This window comes from Elgaria multicarinata, chromosome 5, assembly GCF_023053635.1.
Source record: "Elgaria multicarinata webbii isolate HBS135686 ecotype San Diego chromosome 5, rElgMul1.1.pri, whole genome shotgun sequence".
Taxonomy (NCBI): Eukaryota; Metazoa; Chordata; class Lepidosauria; order Squamata; family Anguidae; genus Elgaria; species Elgaria multicarinata.
The window spans coordinates 59,668,866-59,689,765 of record NC_086175.1 but is presented as its reverse complement, the minus strand read 5'-3'; the positions used below and the strand labels follow the sequence as shown (position 1 = coordinate 59,689,765).

Sequence of the window (20,900 nt, the reverse complement as noted above, 5' to 3'; positions counted from 1 at the left end):
GGCAAAGAGTAATCAGCTCACACACATCCCCACTCCCCCGATGTAGTACAACTCTGAGGTCTAAGCTCTCTACCTGATCTTTCCTTCTCATTTTATTCTTCAATCCTTTAGTGGGGTTGGATGGGGGTAGAGGTACTAATGTAGGTACTCTTTCATAAAAGTCATCAGACAGAAAGTGAGAAGAGTGGCCCTTCCCACTTGCCACAGTGGCAACCTGCCCGTGTCAAGCTGAGAGGAAGAGAGACCCCTTTTCTTGGCATAGTGTGGGAGTCTTTCGCATGGGCATAGTGCTGCCACACCACTGAGTAAAGAGGGGGGGCACTTTGGCTTCCCACCCCTGCCCACACTGCAGTGGGACCCAGCAAACAGCTCTTCTGTGTAGCTGAGATGCACACTGGCACATTAGGTTGTATGTCCTCTAGAGGAGAGGAGGGCAAAAGTGCTAATATTTCTCTAAAATTAATACTACTACTGCTACTACTATTAAAAAAAAAACTCCTAGGTGTCTGCAATAGTTTCTAAAATGATCAGGCAACTAGAATTCCCCCACTCCCCCAAATCTGGTCTTATATCTACTTCCTAGGGCTTCAGATATAGTCATGCAATGGATATCTCAGTTTCTACAATTCCACAAGGCAGTGATCTTCACTATTTTTTAAGCATGAGCCACTTTGGCTCCAGGCACCACCACCAAGGCCACTGGGAGCCTTTCCTAGGCTATGAGCAGGGAGGACCTCTCCTCTTCTTCTGCCAGTCAAGTAGTGACGATACACACCAGACTCAGCTGAAGATTTTTTGGGGGGCTCTCCTCCCCATCCCCCTTCACGTTGAGCTCCATCACACAGGGGGAAACACGCTCCCTACCGTCGCTTCTCTGCCCATGTTTTTGTTGCTCAGTTACTTCCTCTTTCAAAAGAGGAAGTAAACAACGAGCACGAGGCCCATTGAGCCCACTGGTCTAATGGCGCTGCTTCTCCAACACACAGCAGGAGAGAGCAGCAACTTCCGGGATTAAAATATATCAAACTTTGTGGAGAGATTTTTTGTCATGCAAGGAAGGCCAGAAGGGGTGGAAGGTGCACGGGAGGCAGACGACATCATGGGAGAGACCTGCAAAAAATCCGTGAGTGCCCAGTAACGAGCGTGCAATAAAATGCTCATTGGATGGAGCTCGTTGTCTAAGCAAGGTCTCATCTTTTCACCGGAGATGCCAGGGATTAAACCTGGGAGTTAATATGATTAGCAATCATTATGCCACAGCAACTAGTTGACCAAATATCACTATAAGGGTTATGATATATCCTGTATATAAACAATAGTCTTGCATTCTGGAAGCAGAGAGCGAAGGGCTGGTTTGCAGATCTATTCTGAATGCAGGGAACCTTCCCTATAGAAGGGGTCTAAATATACAACACAGGTGTACATGCAAGAATGCTGATGGGCTATTCCTGATATGAATTGACTTTGTATGAAGGCATAATGCCATAATTCTCCCCATGGGATGAATAGCATCGCAGAAGATGCTAAACACAGGATTCTAACAAGCCACAATAAGTTGCAATGAACCATATATTCCTTTCTTTTATTACTGCAAGTTCCTTTTATTATAGCAAGTGTTACCCCCCTCCCTTTGTGACTATGTCCAACTGCCCATCCCACTGTTCTGCATCTTTCTCTCCATACCCAGTTTTGTTAAAAAAAAGTTTGGTTTTGAATGGAGGATGCGAATAAAGGAGCGTAACATCTGAACCAGATCCAAGGCACAATCTATGAAAATAAAGACCATAAGGAACCCCTGCAACGCTATGCTATGTAGCACAGAGCCTACAGTAACAAGATGAATTGACCCATTCACAAGGAAGAATTAACCCGTCAATCATTGTAGACCCCAATGTTCATCTATCCAAAGATAGCAGATTTCCCCCCCTGCATGATGCCTGTAAGTCCAATTATTGTTATTTTGGGGGCGGGGACAAACATTAGCTCCCTTCACTAGAAACACTCATACTTTGAATCAACACGTGATTGAGGAGTGGGGTTATGCTGGCTAGCCCCACCCCTAACATTGTGCATGTCTGCTTGCCCCACCCTGATGTCTATGCATTTGCCACAGCCATCTTCAGTGAGGCAGCCTTTGAAGACTACCCAATCTGAAACCTCGATTGTGCAGGGTTCCAGAGGACATGGTTATTTTTGCGTCTACAGTTTTACGTGCGAAGGCTTCCTTACTGCAGATGTTCCCACTGCAAGTCACTACAGTCTTGCTCCCCACTTACAAGTTGATTCAATGTTAAGAGTGCTTCTAGAGAAGAAGTCTATTCTAACCTCAAAGTCACACATACCATATTTGGAAAATATTGTGCAGGAAGTAAAAAGCTAGGTTGGCCAAGGGAAAACCTTGCACAAGCCCAGAAGGGAATGAGTAGGCCAGGGGCTGTGTTGCTGTGTGGGAAGGCAAGTGAGTGATGAGTATAAACAGAGGTCTGTTTTACAGTCGCTTCTGATGGGGTCAGGAGGGTTGCAGGTTTCATATTGATTTAAAATAAAACAGCCAGGCCTGTTGTCTCTAGTTAATATGTAATTTCTTGATACTAGTACTGAATGTTACGTTTTGGTAGAGAGATAAAGCCATCTCCCAGGCTGAACTAATTCTCATTAAAGATTCTTTAGAAGCCTTCTATGCACTGGTCCTTCACTCTGCAGTCTAGCTTTTGTCAGTTTTTATTAAGCCATGCAAACCATTGGAAGGATTCAAATGAACTGGGCAATTTTGTTCTGACAATTATTTAGAGTTAAATTGCTTGCTTGAAACTCATTCCTGGAGGGAACAAAAATGTGCGCGTACCTGCTGTCAAACAATGGGAAGCTCAGCATTGCAAGACATGGCAGAGTTAATTCTAACCTATACAAAAGTGAGGATCACTGTATATTCACGGGCAGTCAATTAAAAATGTGAAAAGTTCTCCTTGGGCGACAGGTGTCTTGATCCCTAAATCCAGGTATGATTCAAAAATTACTCCGTGCTACATCATCTACGGGCAGACTTGTGGATTTAATTTCTTTGGTGAATGCTTTCCTTTTTCTGACATAGATTGGGAAGGCCGATATATTTTGCACAATCTACTTAGTTTTGTTCAAAGCATTGTCACATTATCCACAGACAAATTTATGGGAATGGCAGAAACAACTAGCCTCTTGACAGCAAATCCCTGCAGTATGTTGCCTTTAGACTTCATGGTATTTATCTTATATTTGGGAGACGTAACTTGGAAATGGCATGAAGTCATCTCTCCCTCCGATTTTAACTTCCTTACTTTCTGCTAAGCATCTGGTGTCCACAAATGGTTGCTGTGAAAGATTATTTTAAAATGGCTTTTTAGTTTAAAACACAAGAGGGGAGCATGCATATTATGCACACATCTTAGCAGGTTTAATATTCAATCTGAATGTATTTTTTTAAAATCAAGAAACCCACCCGAGAGATGTATTATACAGCTACAAGATGTGCTGAAGCAATATGAGCTCACTTATGCTGAAACATAAAGAAGCGCGGTAAATTAAATTTCAGCTGTGAAGCCTCTATCAAATCAGTGCACTGGGCAATTGACAAAAGAGCAAAATTGTCAACAAGCAGGTATCAATGGTCTGAAGTCTGCATTGTCTTCTCTGCTCCCACCCCCACAGCATTTATGAAAGAAGGCAAAACGAAACCATGGGGTTTCTAAAAATATAATTTGGGGAACTTCATTTGAGGTCATCTCATAATTTGAGGTCATCTAATCCAAATAACCTCCCTGTCTTGAAATCTGTTCTTACAAACTCTGTATTTCAAAATACCTTTCAGTTGTTTCTTTTCAACACCCTACTTAGAATAACTATTGTCCTCCTCTCCAACACCCAAGGAAGTCAACATAATTTGCTTTTCCTGACATGAACCTACCAAGACGTTATGATCAATGCCAGAGGCCTTTCCCTGAGTGCTTCCTCAAAGGGTGACTTGGAAGGTGGCAACAAGGGAGAGGGCCTTCTCAGTAGTGGCCTGCTGATTATGGAATGCTCTCCCCACTGAGTTCTGCTTAGAACCAACATTGTTATCTTTTCAGTGCCAGGTTAAGACTGTCCTCTACTTGCAGGCTGCAGCATTTGATGGCATATGATGGGGCACTATTGTCAGCTCCAGTAGGGCTTCTCCACACTGAGGCCTTTTATCCCACAGTTTTAACAGGGCTTCTGCTTCTGGATCCTTTGCAGGATTAAGATCAGCCCTTTACATGAGCTTCCCTTCCCCCCTCTCCCTCCACTCCGTTCATCTACAAGATTTGTATATTTCATTATACAGCTACTTATGACACTATTGTTATATAGCACCACGTCCTCTTTTCATGTACAAATTCAGACTGACTGAAAGTGGATCTTTTTGTTAGCTCATTATTTACGTTTCAAATTAAGCTGCGGAAATGCTCAGAAAATGCGAGAGAGGTGCTGGTGGTTGATGACATCATGTGAAGGACCTGCAAACTTCTGTAAGTAACCAATCTCAATCACAGGATAAAACCCCTTATTATAACTGTTTTAACTGTTTAAATTATTTTAAATTTTGCAAGTTAGAGATTTTATTATCTTGTATTGTGGTGTGTAATTTCTGGGAACTGCCCAGAGAGCTTTGGCTAATGGGAAGTATAGAAATGAAACAACAAATAATAAAGTAATAATCTGGGCAGAATTAGTGGCACAGTTTACCTTAATGCTAGATAGCGGAACACTTTTATTTCTCCAGTTGGTATGGTTATTACAGAAAACTCAATCCAGAGAATTATTTCATTAATGAAAATATTTCTACCACTGTTAAACCAGATGTGTTTGCAGATGCAGAGGAGCACCCCTTTGAACCATGCCCAATTTTCTCCCAACATGTTTTAATGGCTTTCATCCCCAATATTAGGGTGACCATATGAAAAGGAGGACAGGGCTCCTGTATCTTTAACAGTTGTATTGAAAAGAAAATTTCAGCAGGTGTCATTTGTATATATGGAGAACCTGGTGAAATTTCCTCCTCATCACAACATTTAAAGCTGCAGGTGCCCTGCCCTCTTTTAAATCTGGTCTCTCTAGTATAGCGCCTGCAGCTTTAACTGTTGTGATGAAGACAGAATTTCATCAGGTTCTCCTTATATACAAATGACACCTGCTGAAATTCCCTTTTCTATGCAACTGTTAAAGATACAAGAGCCCGGTCCTCCTTTTCATATGGTCAGCCTACCCAATATGTCATGGTACTTTATACTGTCTAAATCAGAAAATAATTGATATTATCCCCCCGCCACCCCACCCCATGAAGATCTCCAGTGAGGCATAAAAATAGTCCCACAGTCAGTCCTTCAGAGTAGAATTAGTTTGCAAAAGCCGAGGTATGTATGTGCTTTCATCTTTTTTTTTGCCTGAAAGCAAACATCTCCAGTTCAACAGAGCATCCTTCTGTTATGTCATGCACAAAGTAAATCCATGATTATCAACTGAAAATCAAACCAGGACAACTTGTTATTGCTCCCTAGATGCATTCTGAATAAAATAAATGCCGGTGATAAAAAGCAATATGTACTCAGTACAGAGTTTAAGGATAGTATGTTGTGTGTACTATGTAAATGAAAAATAAATCCATGCTACTGCTCTTATTCACCAAGGGAACTGATACCTCACATTTCAGTAAAAGGAGTTGTACAGGATTTGGTTATAAAGCTAAGAAGTACCAAAGCGGGTCACATTTTCTACAGAGAAGTATGCAGTTGATTTTCCTCCATGACTTTCTCTTGCATAACTCCCTGTGCTAATCTCTACTTTTAATGTAACTGTGGACAAAACTATGCTATGGAACAACTTAGGTTCCATTCCGTGTAAAGTATAAAACAGGGATGGGGAAGCTCTTTCAGCCCCTGGGCCAAATTCAATTTCGGAAAAGTTCTTAGAGAAAGCTTTGAAGTGTTGGGCGGGGCGAAAGGAATGAGGTGAAAATACCAGCATATTTTACCTCAATGTTCTTACTGCCAGTAACTTAGGATACCTTTCATTTCAGCCTTTTAGAATGGGGGAAATGAGCAAAAGCCAGGACACCAAGTAACAACGGATGCTTGGGGGAAAGGGGAAGGGGGTGTAGTCTTTGGGGAACCCTGAAGGGTTGGACTGGGACCCAAGGAGGGCTATATTTGGCCTGCAGGCCTGAGGTTCCCAACCCCTGATACGAACAATAGTGATTCTATGGCCAGATCTACACCAAGCAGGATATAGAACTGTGAAAGTGGTATGAAAGCAGTATATAAGAGGCAGGAGACACAGTACTGCTTTACAGTGGTATTGAAGTGCACTGACAACTACTGGGGCCCATGACACATACCACATTCATAGTGCTATATCCTGCTTGGTGAGGCTCCTGTCTCTTATATACTGCTTTCATACCACTTTCATAGTGCTATATCCTGCTGGTGTAGATCTGGCCTAAGTGTATCTGAATCATGTGGACTGACATTCAGCATGCAGTATGACAGAAAGTAGAAATGGCTGAGTGAGAGCCGTTCTGATGATTTATTGGTCCAAAGCAAGCATGTCAGACCCCTAAATTCTGAATGATTATTAACGCTTAAACAAGTTTTGGCTTTACCAAATGGCCTAAGCCTTCACAATGCTCACTCCTTTGCCTTCATCCTGGCAGCTTTGGGTCTGTGACATACTTCAGACAAAGGAGATATTTCAGACAGACTCACAGCAATAACAGAATAAGAGATTGTTACCTAGGACGATGAACGGGATTCCGAGGAAGGTGGAATTGTATTTCCCACCAGTCAGATTGATGATTCCAGCTGCAGTGAGAGAGGCCAGACTCACAGTTAACAACCCAAGGAGGCCAAGCCAGGGTTTGCTGCGGACACAGTCTTGCATGGAACAGCAGAGCATGGCCAAGGTGAGCACCAGGGCCAGGCTCGTGGTCAGGTAACGTTCTGACACCCTACTTGTCTTCTGGAAGTCTTCTTGAAGAGATGATGAAGTGAAGGGGTACATCGTGACATTCTGGTTGGATTTCTGGAAAAGTTCAACAGTGTCGCAAAAGTTGGATTCCCACTTTTCTGCCACCATGTCATTCAGGGAGTTGATTGCCTGCAGGTAGTAGGTAAGCTGAATGGCTTCGGCAGACTTCACCCGGTCCTTGCTGTGCACGGTGACACCGCCAAGCTGATGTCCATTGTACACTGCCCTGCCATCCTTTAAGTGTGTGATTGGATACGTGATAGAAAAATTAGTTTGATTAGACAAGCGAGACGCCTTCAGTTCCTTCAGGACGTGCACAATGTCATCCACTATGCAAGACTTATCGTTATTTAGGATGCAGATATGGGCAAAGGTGTAATTGAAACCAGGTCTTCGTACTTGGATCCTGGTCACAGCAGAGTGCAACTATAAGGGAGAGAAAAATCACGCATTATTTATCGTCTGATAATCTTGCATTGTAGCAAGCAGTACAGGAGCAGTAGGTTTATCAACACAGTTTGTTTCTCCTTATCTATTTATTTATTTATTACATTTTTATACCGCCCAATAGCTGACGCTCTCTGGGCGGTTTACAAAAATTAAAACCAAGAAGAGCATAAAAACAACCAACAATATCTAACCAAGTTTTAATAACTGCAGTAGTAATCATAAGTACCCATTGAAAATGGAAAATATACATTAAAGTATTGTGAACTCCATTTCCCATACCCCAATTAGTTTCTGGCATACAGAAATAGTCTGGGTTCACACAACACACTAACCCACCTAGTATGGGTTGTTGTTGAACTCTGGATTGTCATGTTGTCTGAATGCATCATGTTTTCTGCATAGCTACTCATTAACCCCTAGGTGTGGATTGTTAACCACCCTGAACAACCCAACAACAAGCCATGGGTTCTCAAAGTGTCTTGTTTGAGAAAAATAAACCGCACTGCATTATTAACAGGCCACTCTGCAGAAAAAGTGCTGCGTTCAGACAACACAATAACCTATGGTGGGATGGTGTGTTGTATGAACCCAGCTGTCTCAGTCAGTTGCTGTTTTTCTCTCACATACTCAAATAAGCAACTGTGCTTCAGTTTACAAATTATCCATCTACTACAAGCAAAATGAAAAGTAATAGAAGAAGCATATATCAGCAACTTTGTAATAAGCAGATAAAGAATCTTTTCATCTGATCAGTTTATAAAAACAAAACAGGTCCTTTCTCTATGTCTTTTAGCGTGGTTGCATTACTATAATGATTCTAAAATGGTAGACTTACTACTAAGCAACCTTTGGCCTGTTAGAGGAGGAGTGAAGAACCTATTTTGGCCTGAGGGCTGAATGCCATTTTGGAGAAGCTTTTGGGAGCCAATTCCAGTGGTGGGCAGGGCCAAAGACAAGGGGGGGGGGGAGGCAGGGCCAAAAGCAAAAGGAGCAGGACCCAAATTGCCAGCATATTTTAGTTTCAAGTTCTCACTGCCAGTAACTTAGGAAATGCCCTAGGAGAGGCATTTCAACTTTTTAGAATGGGAAGAAAGGCACCAAAACTGGGAAACTACAAAACAATTGGTGGGGCTGGGGAAGAGGGTACGGCCATCTGGAGAACCTGAGAGGGCTGGATTGAGGTTCCAGGAGGGCCAGAATTTAATTGAGGCCTGGGAAATGGGGTAAGGGAATGATTTGGACTCTGGACTGGAGTTTCTACACTCCTGTTGTTGGAAGCACTCTTTTGAAGTTGTAGAACAGGGGGAAGGCAAATGGTGCCTTTAGGAATTTTGGACTGCAACTCCCATAAATCATAGCCATCGTGGACAATGGCCACAGATTATGAGAGTTGTAGTCCAAACACTTGGAGTGGGAAACCAGGTTGCCTATCCCTGCTATAGGAGATGATGGAACTTTCTGTTCACAGAACCATCCTGATCACAATGTGCTTTTTCTACTCAACATCAAGGGAAGATGTGATGAAGATGTGGGACCGATCTCTACAAAAGGACCTATGACAGCTGAGAGGATGTTTCTGATTATGAAGTACTCTTATGACATAGTGCACTGTTTTCAGCTACTTATGATTTACGAGACCGTCATTTCAAATTGCTTTGCTGCTACTGGTATTTCTGGTGCTGCTGTTCATTTTGTTGGAAGCTGCCTTGACCTTGGGAGAGGTGGGATACAAACCTTTAAAATAAAATAGGAGTCAAGAAAGGTTGGAGGCCTGAAAGTTGGAGCGCTTTGAAGGAAAGAAGTGGAGAGTGCAAGAACCCACAGGCCAAGGTCAATAGTTTATGTAGCCAATGGACATCTGAATGGAAGAATAGAGCATCCATCTAAGTTCAACATGACAGCATGCAGAAGAAACTGATTTTGGTTTCAAAATATACAGATCTACCAAACCAAGAAACAAGCTGAAATGTGAAATAGTAGAGATTCTTGTTTCTAAAGGTACAGACCTTCTGCTCTCTGAAGTCCATGGATTTTTTTAAAGTTCAAAATCTAAACTGGTCTTTTAGAGACTGGCTCAGTTTAGAGAAAGAAATTTTTAAAGAGTAGTATTTTTGAGGTTATATGATTTATTATTTAAAGGATGCACTGTGGATTTCATTTGGCTAATTTTGTTTGTGGTTAGCAGCTTAAAAAATAAGATATCCCTAGGTATTTTTGGATACAGCAGCTTGCTAGTAGTATATCTCTAAGATATATTTGTAATTATTGTTTGAATAAAACTAATAAAGCATTTATACTTTCAAATTTCACAAATAGACCAAACAGTACAATTGTATGTGCGAAGTAATCTCTACCTATAAAGTGGAAATAATGTCACATATGTCCCTAAATGCTTACCCACTTCCACATATGGTACTGTCTTAATGTTGTTCACCCAGAGAGGACTTCATGTACATGGATCAGAAAAAAAATCTAAAAACATGAATTTTGGGGTTTTAAGTATTTTTAAAGAATTTAATAAAAAAAAGGGGCTTATGCCTACAACTCCCAGCATGCCTTGGGTGGAGCTCCCAAGAGTCTTCTCTTGCCACCAAACTATGACTCATGGTCATGACCAGCTGTAATGAGAAATCCACCACGTCTTGAGGCTAGGGCTGTGCACGGACCCCCAGAACCGCTCTGTGGAGCGAGATCCAGAGGGGTGGATCGAGATTTTGCCCCCCCTACTTACTTGCCTACGTGGTGGACGGCGGAGGCAGGTAAGTGGGGAAGGGGGGGTCAAAATGGGGGCCTAATAAGCCCCCCCCTACCTGGCTCCGCTGCCCCCCCCACTTACCTGCCTCCGTCATGGTCCGACGCAGGCTGGGCCTCAGTTGAAGCCTGCAACGGACTGTGACAGACACAGGTAAGCCCCCTGTCCCCTTACCTGGCTCTGCTGCCGTCGCTACACGGTCTGAGCCACCACCAGGTGAGCCCCCTCCCCCCTTACCTGTGTTCGGTGCTCCAGATGGAGGCGAACTGCTTTGCCTCAATCTGCAGCTCCCCCGACCCAATTTTGATCCACTTTTGGCGGAGGCGGATTGGGTCACTCCGCTCCGGATTCGCAATCTGAATCGGAGTGGAGCACAGCCCTACTTGAGGCTTTACAGTTCTGGCCGGGACTTCAAAGTGAGTTTTAGTGTGGAGTTAAGGAATGTGTCCCTCTATCTTTTCTACTTATATATAACATTGTGAAAACTGCTTATTTCTTCTGTGATAAAAGATAAAAAATATTCTCTCACTCCAGTATTGTATATTATTACAAGTTTAGTAGTTGCGTGCCCTGTGCATTACTTAATTGTTTGATAATGTCACCAGCACCATAAGGTGGTGGATCCGCTTCCCTATATGTTATTCAGATATCTGGGCAATGCCGGGTATATTTTGAAAACATATCTTCAGGTTTGCATCTTTTTTAGCTGGTAGAAAGGGTGTCGTGTGTCCTGATCGTTTTTGAAGTTTAGACAGCTGCTCCGGCCAAGGCATGATGAGAGGTGTAGGCATTTCAGGTAAAACAAAAAATGTGGTTTATCACGAGGCTCTAATTTAAAATACAGTTCTTATTAACACAATTTTCCATTTATTCTAACAAAACAATCTACTAACTCAACCAAACAAAAACAACAACCTAAAGATGAAAAAGTTGCATAGAAATGTATTATATATCAAATAAATGTTATAAAAATTATTCACGGACCTGAGCAACACTGGGTATATCAGCTAGTACTTAATAATTATATCTTCTCAAAGTGATAATGCAAGCTTAGATTTGACAAATTAGTATTTCCAATTTCTGTCCAAATTTGCAGTTGTAACAGTCTCCCTCCTCACAAACTAGTTTTTCATGGCTTCGAAATTTCTGGAAATTTTACACGTTTAACTTGAGATCACAAAGAAGTTGTATAGTTTAGTTTTACCTTAGGGTACAAAGCTAATCTACAAAATTCAGAAATTATAAATATAACCTTACTCCCTCTGGAGTTGAAGAACACATTCCCATTTAGCTGGCCTAATAAGCCCTGTAAACACCTGGGGGCTTATATCTCAGCTGACCTTACTGCATTATACAAACGTAATTACACTCTCTTGAAGGAGGGACCTGTCTGAATAAGATAAGTTTGGCTTTTCCTGGTCAGCAAGAATGGCCATATTGCATAGGAATATTCTCCTTGCACACTTTTCTGGTTTCAGATGCTACCGCAGAAGTAAGACCACAGAAGTAAGCATAGGGTTGCAGAGCACTTATTTCCAGTTTTCTGTTTTAGACTTTTTAAAAAAAGCTTCTGAGTGACCACACTATTAAAAGTCAGTTCTATATGTGTTTACTCAGAAGTACGTCTCTCTCTGTTCAATGGGGTTTACTCAGAGGTAAGCATGCATCAGATTTTAGTATGACTTGGATGTAAATGCAATTGAAATCAATGGGATTTACTCTTGAGTAAGGGAATCAAGTCCAGGCGATAAACGAGCTCCATTGAGCACCCCCCACCCCGATTCTGCTTTAAACCACTCCTGCGCAAAATCAGAGGTGTGTGTGTGTGTGTGTGTTAATGGGAAGAAATGTTGGGGGGGGGGGAGAGAATTAAAAATTCCTAAAAAATCAAGGGATGAACTGATCTGATTCAAATCTGGCATGCTTAAAGCCCTACTTAAGAGCTCTCATGGTCCAAAGATTCATCTCTTTATCTTTAAGAATAAGGGAGCTGCAGGCAAGGAGGATGGGGTTGGAGCAGCAACTGTATGTTAGATCGGCTCAGCAGAAGCCCATTCGTTCGACATGGGGGTGGGGTCAGCAAGCTCTCCCTTCAAAGCACACTCCCCCAACAAAGAAAATAGTGAGACAATGGGATTACACGGGGGGCTAAAGGGCACTTTAATTCCATTTGGGGGAAATAATTCAGACTTTCCCCGCTCTAGCAATACACGAAAAAGAGAGGGGAAGAGGTGGGGTGTCTGCAGGACAGGCACGCCATCATCTGAGTGCCATGCTGCAAAACCGCAAACCAGGCATGACGAGAGTGTGATAAAACGTTGGTGTGATGGAGCCCTAAGTTCAAGTGTACATATTCTATGTATGCTAGAATTGCAGGCTATAATTCTAAACACTAATAATAGTAAGAACCCCTCAACACAACATGATTTTCTTTCAAAGAAATCTGTACATGACTGCAATGTAAGTTACTTTATTGCTATTGTACTGTGTGTGTATATGTGTTGAGCCATTTTAGATGTGCATTATTTTATTGTATTGCTTTTCCGAAAAGCTGTCTTGAACAGGATGAAAAGGCAGAGTACAGATACACAAACATTACGTATAAAAATAAACAAATGTTTGCATGCCACTTGAAATGTATGGATGAGGTTATAGAATGATTGCCTGGTAGAAAGTCTGATACCTTGTGTGTTGATCTTAAGTGTTCGTGTGGTAGCTGCTAAGAGAAAGCTTTGCCCAATGCTAGTGTAACAGAACATCTCCTTCCAGCTGACAGTCTTCTACAGCCCAGACATCCCACTCATTAGCCTTTTCTCCCTGTAGGACAAAAAAGGCGTTTGAGGGGAGGAACTGTAGCAGAAAAGCAGCCAGTGGAGAAAGAGTTAACTTTTCCCCGCTCGGCTTCTCCACTGAAAATCACCCCTTTCCTGAAGCTGCTTTTCCCCAGCAGAAGTGATGGTCAATGATTTTATTCCTTGCTTTTGCATGTACTAAATGGACAGACTCTGAGATGCCTTTTGATAAGAATTAAAATCCTTCATAAATGATAGGTCTTACCAGAGCGAGACCAGCTATGACAGCTAAATGGCACCTCTAAGTCCAAAGGCCGTATATATCTCAGTCTGAACACCATGCTGGAGGCAGACACAGGAAATGACTGCTTTTCAGTTTCCAGAGATAATTGGCTGGCCACTGTGGCAAACAGAATGCTGGACCAGATGGACTTTGTGCCCAGTCCTTCGGGGCTCTTGGAGAGGCAAACATGGTCATGGGAGGGAGTTTGGATTACTTTGGGCTGTTCTCCTCTGCTATCATTTGACTCATCCAGGGCTTTTGTTGACCTGGTTTATCTTTCTCTTTTTGATCACAGAGCTCTGCTCCTGCATGTACCAAATGACAAGGGGAGAGAATGGAAAACGCTGCCCTAACCAATTGGTTTCTGTCTCCCCTAGTTATCTCTCCTTCTTTGTTCTGCTGGGTTCCTGAGCAATGCTGAACTGGGCAAGCATGAATCCTGCCGGGGGTGGGGGGAGACAAGTGACAGCTGGCAGGGGTGGGCAATCCAGTGCCCTCCAGATGTTTTGGACTACAACTCCCACGTGCTGGCTGGAGCCAATGGGAATTGCAGTCTAAAACCACTGGACAGCACCAAGGACTAGGTAGAGAGGAGAAGATACTGTCCTAGTCTATTTGCTCCCTTTGCGAAGCATCTTCAGATTTTCAGCAGCTGGATGATCTGGACTGAACATAAATCTTCAATTCTCAAATTGTACAGGTAAAAAAAATGGGTACATCGCAATACTAGTAATTGCTACTCTGCTTTCTGAAAGTGTTTGCAGGAGAACCCCTATTGCTAACTGTTGCCAACACCTGCTGACTCATTATGATTAGCAAAGCCCAGTAGATTTGAGACCTGGAGGGCTATTTCTGCCCCCCCCCCCAAGTCCTTCCCATTGTGAACAGCAGCAAAACTGCATTCAATTTTTGCTCATTATTTCAGTCCCAATAATTCATTTTTCAAGGAATTTATTTCAATGCCTTCTTCTTTGTCTGATATAAAACATGAAAGGTGCTATAAACGTGAATTACTACAGTACATGCTAATTCATTTGGACACAGTATATTAAAAGAATTCCCCAGGAAACTTTTTAGTTTAATGACAGTGAAAGATGCTTAATTGGGGCAGCATTAGGGTACACTTAATCAACACAGAATTGTTAAATGTGAATGCAGGATTTGAAAATGGTGCAGTGGAGCAGCTTGGCTTGATCGAGACGTTTTATTATTCCAAATAATTGTTGTCAACAAAAAAATATTGTGGTTTTTTTTAAAAAAAAAAAGATTGGAAAGGGCAGATTAAATGGATGATAATATAATCTGCACGAGGACTTCGTAACTGAGATGCAAAAATGAGTGGCTGACATTGCTTAGTCATTGCTCATAATTTAGGAGCTTGCTCAGTATAAATAATTTTAGATGGAAGAACACTGCATTCCCACTAAAGCTCTGCAGCAGTGAGGCTTGAACAACATTACCAGGGTGTCACACTTTTCTCCCTGTCCCCAAATTTCCCCCTTAAATGTATATTAGACTTTCCCCCCTCCCCAAATTGTTTAGGGAGCAAACCAAGTAAAAGAATAGTTCATATTAAAAAAAAAAAGTGTGTGTGAGGCAATAGCTACCACTGACATGACAAACCTCTTCTATTTTTGTGAAGAAAAATCTTATGGTGGACATCTGGAAGCCCACGGGTCAAATCTAGTAATTCAGCAGTTGGCCTGTCACTCACAAGGGTTAGAGTGGTAGAGCCCAGGCATGCAGAAAGTTTGCTGTTTGATCCCTGGCTTGTGGGACGGATGCAAGAAATAAGAGACGACACAAGTGCTGGAATTAAACTGGGCCACATTTATTCAAGATCTGCAAAGGGGGGGTTCCCATCGGGCATCCAGCCAGGCCAGTGTCAGGCCTTCCTAAGTGAAGGGGCGAGGTTTCCAGGCCCAGCGGGTGGCGCTCCGTTTCGCCGCCCTGCTGTCCATCCCCTACGTGGGGTAGGGAGACCTTCCCTTGTCACCCCCAACCCATGCCCCCAGGCTCAAGGTGGCAGAAGCAAGAGGGCTTGGAGGGGTGAGACGCGTACTTTTAAAGGGCTAAAACCCCTCCCAGCCCTAGTGGCGCGAAATCCTGCCAATGCAGGATAGCCAGGTCTCTTCCCTGCCCCACCCACAAATCCCTCCCCATGCCCAGGCTTTGCCGGGCATGGCAGAATGGGCCATCTCCAAGTTAGGGCTAGGAAAGCATCCTGTCTGAAACTCTGGAGAGCTGCTGCCAGTCAGTATTGACAATACTAGGCTAGGTGGACCCATGGTCTGACTCAGTAGAAGACAACTTCCTATGTTCCAGCCTTTTAGTGAACAAAAGTAGATGTTTAGCCCCAGTGGTCCTTGGTAGCATCAGAAGAAGGGATGAGCTGCCAAAAACATTAGAGCTACATTGCCTTGTCAGTGACCTAGGAAAGGCAGCAAATTGATTGGAGGCTTTTAAAAACAAAATCAAAAAACCCCTCAGCAGATTATGAGCGGAAGTAGCAGCAAGTTAATAACAAGGAGAGAGAAACTCTTCCTGACCTCTTTTTTAAAAATTATTTTAGCCCATTGGCCAATCTAGTTACTAACCACTATTTCCGTCATTTCTTTGCTTTGTTAATTGGATGTCGCTTTAGAGCGCATTTTTAATAAACTTTAAAAATAGGCCTTTCTGAGGTATCTGTCCTGTAATTTTAGATAGGCATAAACATGTATTCAGAGAGATAATAATGTTGGCAGGCAGTTCCAGGAATTCAAATGCAAGTAGAAGTCTTTTTTTTTTTTAATTTTCAGTCATAGGTTTCATCTGGAAATATGGCTCAACTGATAGTAACAGAGGGCTAGGTAATCATTATGTGAAATAATCAGCAGAGCAGGGTTTCATCTTAGTGACACAATTTTGGACGAAATGTTTGGGCACGGGCGGAAGCAGAATTAGAGATACTGTCTCTACTCTTTGAAGGAAAAGATCACATGCATGTCAGTAAATTAAACAGGAGGGTACCTTACATATAGAAACCCTGTGCTAAAATTCTGAACAAAGAAAAGTACACACTAATGCATGGCTATCTGCCCAAATGTAGTGAGACGAATGTTAGTTAGTTCCTTCTCTGCTAAAGTTTTATGGGATGCTGTCCTTCTATAATTACATCCATATCTCTATTAAAATGTATTTAACATCAGTTTGATCGCAATAAGATTGTACACATGTTCATGATTTAATAGTGAATGATAAGGCTGATGTGGCATGTAATACTGAGGCTTGGGTGGGGTTGAACTGACCCTGCTCTGTTTGTCTGGGTACTCAGTGCAGCACCAACATAGGCTGGAGGGCCGGGGAGTGGGGACAGTTGTTGTGGTTTACAGAATGGCATGAACATGGTGTTAATTTTGGCATCTGCTTAAGTCATCTTTATTTCAACCAGACTTTCTCAATTGATCAGCCGTGGTTTCATTGGAATTATATTTTTAAATATGATCTTTTATTCCTTTTATCTTTTATTGTTCACTGCTCCAGAATCTGTTTAGAAGTGGAGCAGTATATTATATAAATAAATAATAATTAAATTCAGGGTGTCTCCTGTGGCAGAGATTATACGTAGGAAGTTTTCCTATTGAACTAGTTTAATTGGGCTTCTTTTAAAATCCCACAAAAGTAGTTTCTGTTTTCTCAATATAACATAAGAGACAAAAATTATTGTTCCCATTTGTAAGAAAATATAGAAAGGCATAATAATAACAACAGCATGCAGGTATAGAATGCTGTTCATACTGCAGAGGATTTCAGGGGGAAAGTAGGATAAGATAGTTGAAAATAAGTAACGCTTTGTGTTGTTTGGCATGCGGTAAGTTAGGGTCTCTATCTGCATGTCTGGTTTCAGTGTGCGAGTGCTAACAAAAGAAAACATGGCTTCAGACGTAGAAATATGTGGGTAAAAAAAAGTGGTTTGCCCAGGCCTGGTGATAGACAAAAATTTCAGCCCTTGTTACAGAAACAAGGCCATGAAAACTCACCGCAGCTCAGATAATTTGCACCAAACATTTGTCCCTATTAAAAAAAAAAAGAACATCCCATTTCTTCTAATTTATCTTTCATCTGCAAAAGTGGTGACTCTAATAGGCAATAGTGATTGCAAGTGCACTCCAGGATAATTAACTGACAAAGATTTACATAGATTTGGGAGGGGAAAATACATAATTTTTACAAGCCTTTACCATGCAGCCTTGCTGAGAATATGAACATTTTAATAATCTTCTCAAATAAATAAATAAACCTTTCTAACACAGAGTCCCCAGCTGAATAATAATAATAATAATAATAATAATAATAATAATAATAAGAGGCACTGGTAGAATTCTCTAAGCATGGCACTAACACCTGCTCTCCCCCTGGGCAATTGGCTTTAGGGTAAGACCTCTGCCCCCATTTCCTCACTCTTATGCTCTGAGGTAGTCAGGGGAAGTCCTCTAGCCCAGTCTTGCAAATCAGACTCTCCTGTCAGTGGGCTCTGGTAGGCTAATTTGGCTGGGCTGCTGAGTCTAGCCATCCTTTTAATATCCCACAAAGCCCCAGAAAGATGCTAGGCTGGAGGCATTATGGGGAATTTTAAAAAGTGGGTAGGACGAGCAGCCTGGCACTGCACAGAGTGCTGGGCAAAGAAAAAAAAAATTAAGGGCCCCGGTTAGGTATCAACAGATGCCAGACCTGCAGATAACTCAGAAACGTTGCTAGCTACTTCACCAAACAGATTATCCATTTGCTCACACACAATTCTATTATTCTCTTGTGGCATAGAGAGATCTTACTAGTCATATGCGCGCACACACACATGCACACACCCTCCCTCCCTCCCTCCCTCCCTCCCTCCCTCCCTCCCTTTATTTATAATAATTTCCCTTTCCCATTATCTGGATATTATCACTTGCCACATACGACCAGCTGAGTGGCTCTTCACAACCTGACAGATTATTGCAGGATTTGAGTCTGCCAGCTTATTTATTTGTGGTATTTCTCTACCGACTTTCTGAAGCCATTCATGGTGATTTACAAAAAAAAAAAAAAACCCCAAATAAAATAAAACAGAACAAAACATTAAACAATCAGATAAAAATACAGTGAAAATCTAAAAGCAAAGTTAAAAATCATAATAACAAATTTAAAAGCAAAGTTAAAAATATTTCTTGACCTCTTTCCTGAATGCAGAGAGTGGGGACCAGTGCCTGCCAGAGTGAGGAAGCAATGCAGGTGAAAGCCCTTTTTGCAAAAGATAATGGCCTTGTTCAGACAACAAGCATTCCTTTAACCATTTTGTGCTTAAGCAACATGGTTTAGCACAGTGGTTCCCAAACTTTTTCAGGTAACCGCCCCTTTGGTTCCTTCCACAAACTCATGCCCAGTGCCCCCTACCCTACACTATAAAAATCATTATTCAGAATAGTGGTTTTCAACGACCCACTAAGGAAGATAATAACAATAAAATTCAAAACAGTAACAATTAATTGAATATTTATTCAAAATCCTGAAGCACCCGCCGCAGGCTTGCCAAGGGAGGGAGTGAAAAGAGAGCGAACGCCTCTGTTTTGCAGCCGGCGTGGCAGGGCACACCAAGCAGGATATGTCTCTTCATTAGCGTTTTGGTGCTTTTGAAACATTTCAATTCACCATTAAAAGGACTCTTCTAAAATGGTATTAATACATATGTGGATTCTTCTCCTATATGGCTTGGGACCAAACTACCTTCTCCCATAAAAATGTCCCTGGGTTTTAAGACCTTCTGGAGAGGCGCTTCTCAGAAAAGACCACCTTGAGCTCCCCTCTGCTGCCCCCTTGCCTCTTAATGCCTCCTATGCAATCCCACCGCCCCCAAGGGGGCAGTACCGCCCACTTTGGGAACCACTGGTTTAGCGTATTGCCTGAACCAGGCTGGTGTCTTCAAAAGGGCCTCTCCTGCTGATCTGGTAACTGAGCAGGTTCATACTGAGATAGCCAGGACTTAAATTGGTTTTGAACTGAGCCTGGAAAACAATCGGCAACCAGGTTAGATCTTCCGATACTGGAGTGATGTGATCACAAAACAGTGTACTGACTAGCAGCCTAGTTTCTGCATTTTGCACCAACTGAAGTTTCCAAACGCTTTTCAAGGGAAGCCCCACGTAAAACCCATTGCAAAACTCTAACCAAGATATAACCAAGGCATGGGCAATTGTTGCCAGATGAGACTTATTCAGGAACAATCTCAGCTGGAGTACTAAACATAATTGTGCAAGTGTGCGCCTCACCATTGCTGTCATCTGACAATCCAGAGCCAGCATAGGATCCAGAAGCACTCCCAAGCTATGAAACTGATCTTTTCTTGTTGGGTGGGTCATTGCTCAGGTGTGAAGAGCACTGGTCTTCCATCCCTTTATCCCTGCACTCAGAGTTGGCTTCAATACCAGCCTATCTCTGGCCCCATCTACACAGATACACTTTCTGAGGTGATTCCATTTAAAACCGGATTTTCATGACTTCGGATTTGCTCTTCCCATGGCACATCTAGCCAGTAGAGCAATATATACATTAAAAAATAACCCACTTTCATGGAGCAAACAGCATTAGTTAGGGGTTGTGTAGGCAGAGACCCACAAGTAGAATGGAACGTCATCCTTCTCTCTCTCTCCAGTGCTGAATAAGAGCAATTGAAGATAATGTGATTTACTTCTGAGTAGACACAAAAGCAAAAGGCAAAGCAATTCTCAACTCCCTACGCCCTATGTACATGTCTGCTGCAGTGGATAAGTGGAGATTTAAAACAAAAGGCAAAGCAGTTCCCAACTCCCCAGCTCTCTCTCTGCTCTGGGCAGAGTAAGAGCAATTGAAGACAATGTGAATTACTTCTGAGTAGACATGTTTAGCCAACTTCTGTCATTGGGTTCACACTTTATTTATTTCATTTCTATACCGCCCAGTAACTGAAGCTCTCTGAGTGATTCACAAAAAATTAAACCATAAGTACAGCAAAAAATATACGTAATATGAAATCTCCAGGGCCCGATGAACTGCATCCTAGAGTAATGAAGGAGCTAGCGGAAGAACTCTCAGAACCTTTTTCTATTATCTTTGCAAAATCATGGAAGACGGGTGAGGTGCCGGACGACTGGAGGAGGGCTAACGTCCCTATCTTCAAAAAGGGCAAAAAGGAGGAACCTGGGAACTACAGACCAGTCAGTTTGACATCCATCCCTGGGAAAATTCTGGAGCAGATTATAAAGAATTCAATCTGTAAACACCTTGAAATCAATGTGGTGATCACCAGAAGCCAACATGGATTCGTCAGGAACAAATCCTGTCAGACTAATTTGATCTCATTTTTTGATCGGGTAACCTCCCTTGTGGACTGTGGGAATGCTGTGGACATCATATATCTTGACTTCAGCAAAGCTTTTGACAAAGTGCCCCATGATATTCTGATTAACAAACTAGCTAAAAGTGGGCTAGATGGAACAACTATTAGGTGGATTCACAGTTGGCTACAGAATCGGACTCAAAGAGTACTTATCAATGGAAACTTCTCAAACTGGGGAGAGGCAACGAGTGGGGTACCGCAGGGCTCAGTCCT

At 42.3% G+C, this 20,900-nt stretch overlaps 1 protein-coding gene across 1 annotated transcript in view; it reads right to left on the bottom strand.

The window, feature by feature from the left end:
• The window catches only part of PTCHD1 (patched domain containing 1), a 67,772-nt gene that overhangs the window by 24,460 nt on the left and 22,412 nt on the right, over positions 1–20,900 (bottom strand). Inside the window, exon 2 of the mRNA XM_063127536.1 lies at positions 6,783–7,443. Coding sequence (XP_062983606.1) covers positions 6,783–7,443 — 661 coding nt within the window. The remainder of the gene's footprint in view (positions 1–6,782; positions 7,444–20,900) is intronic.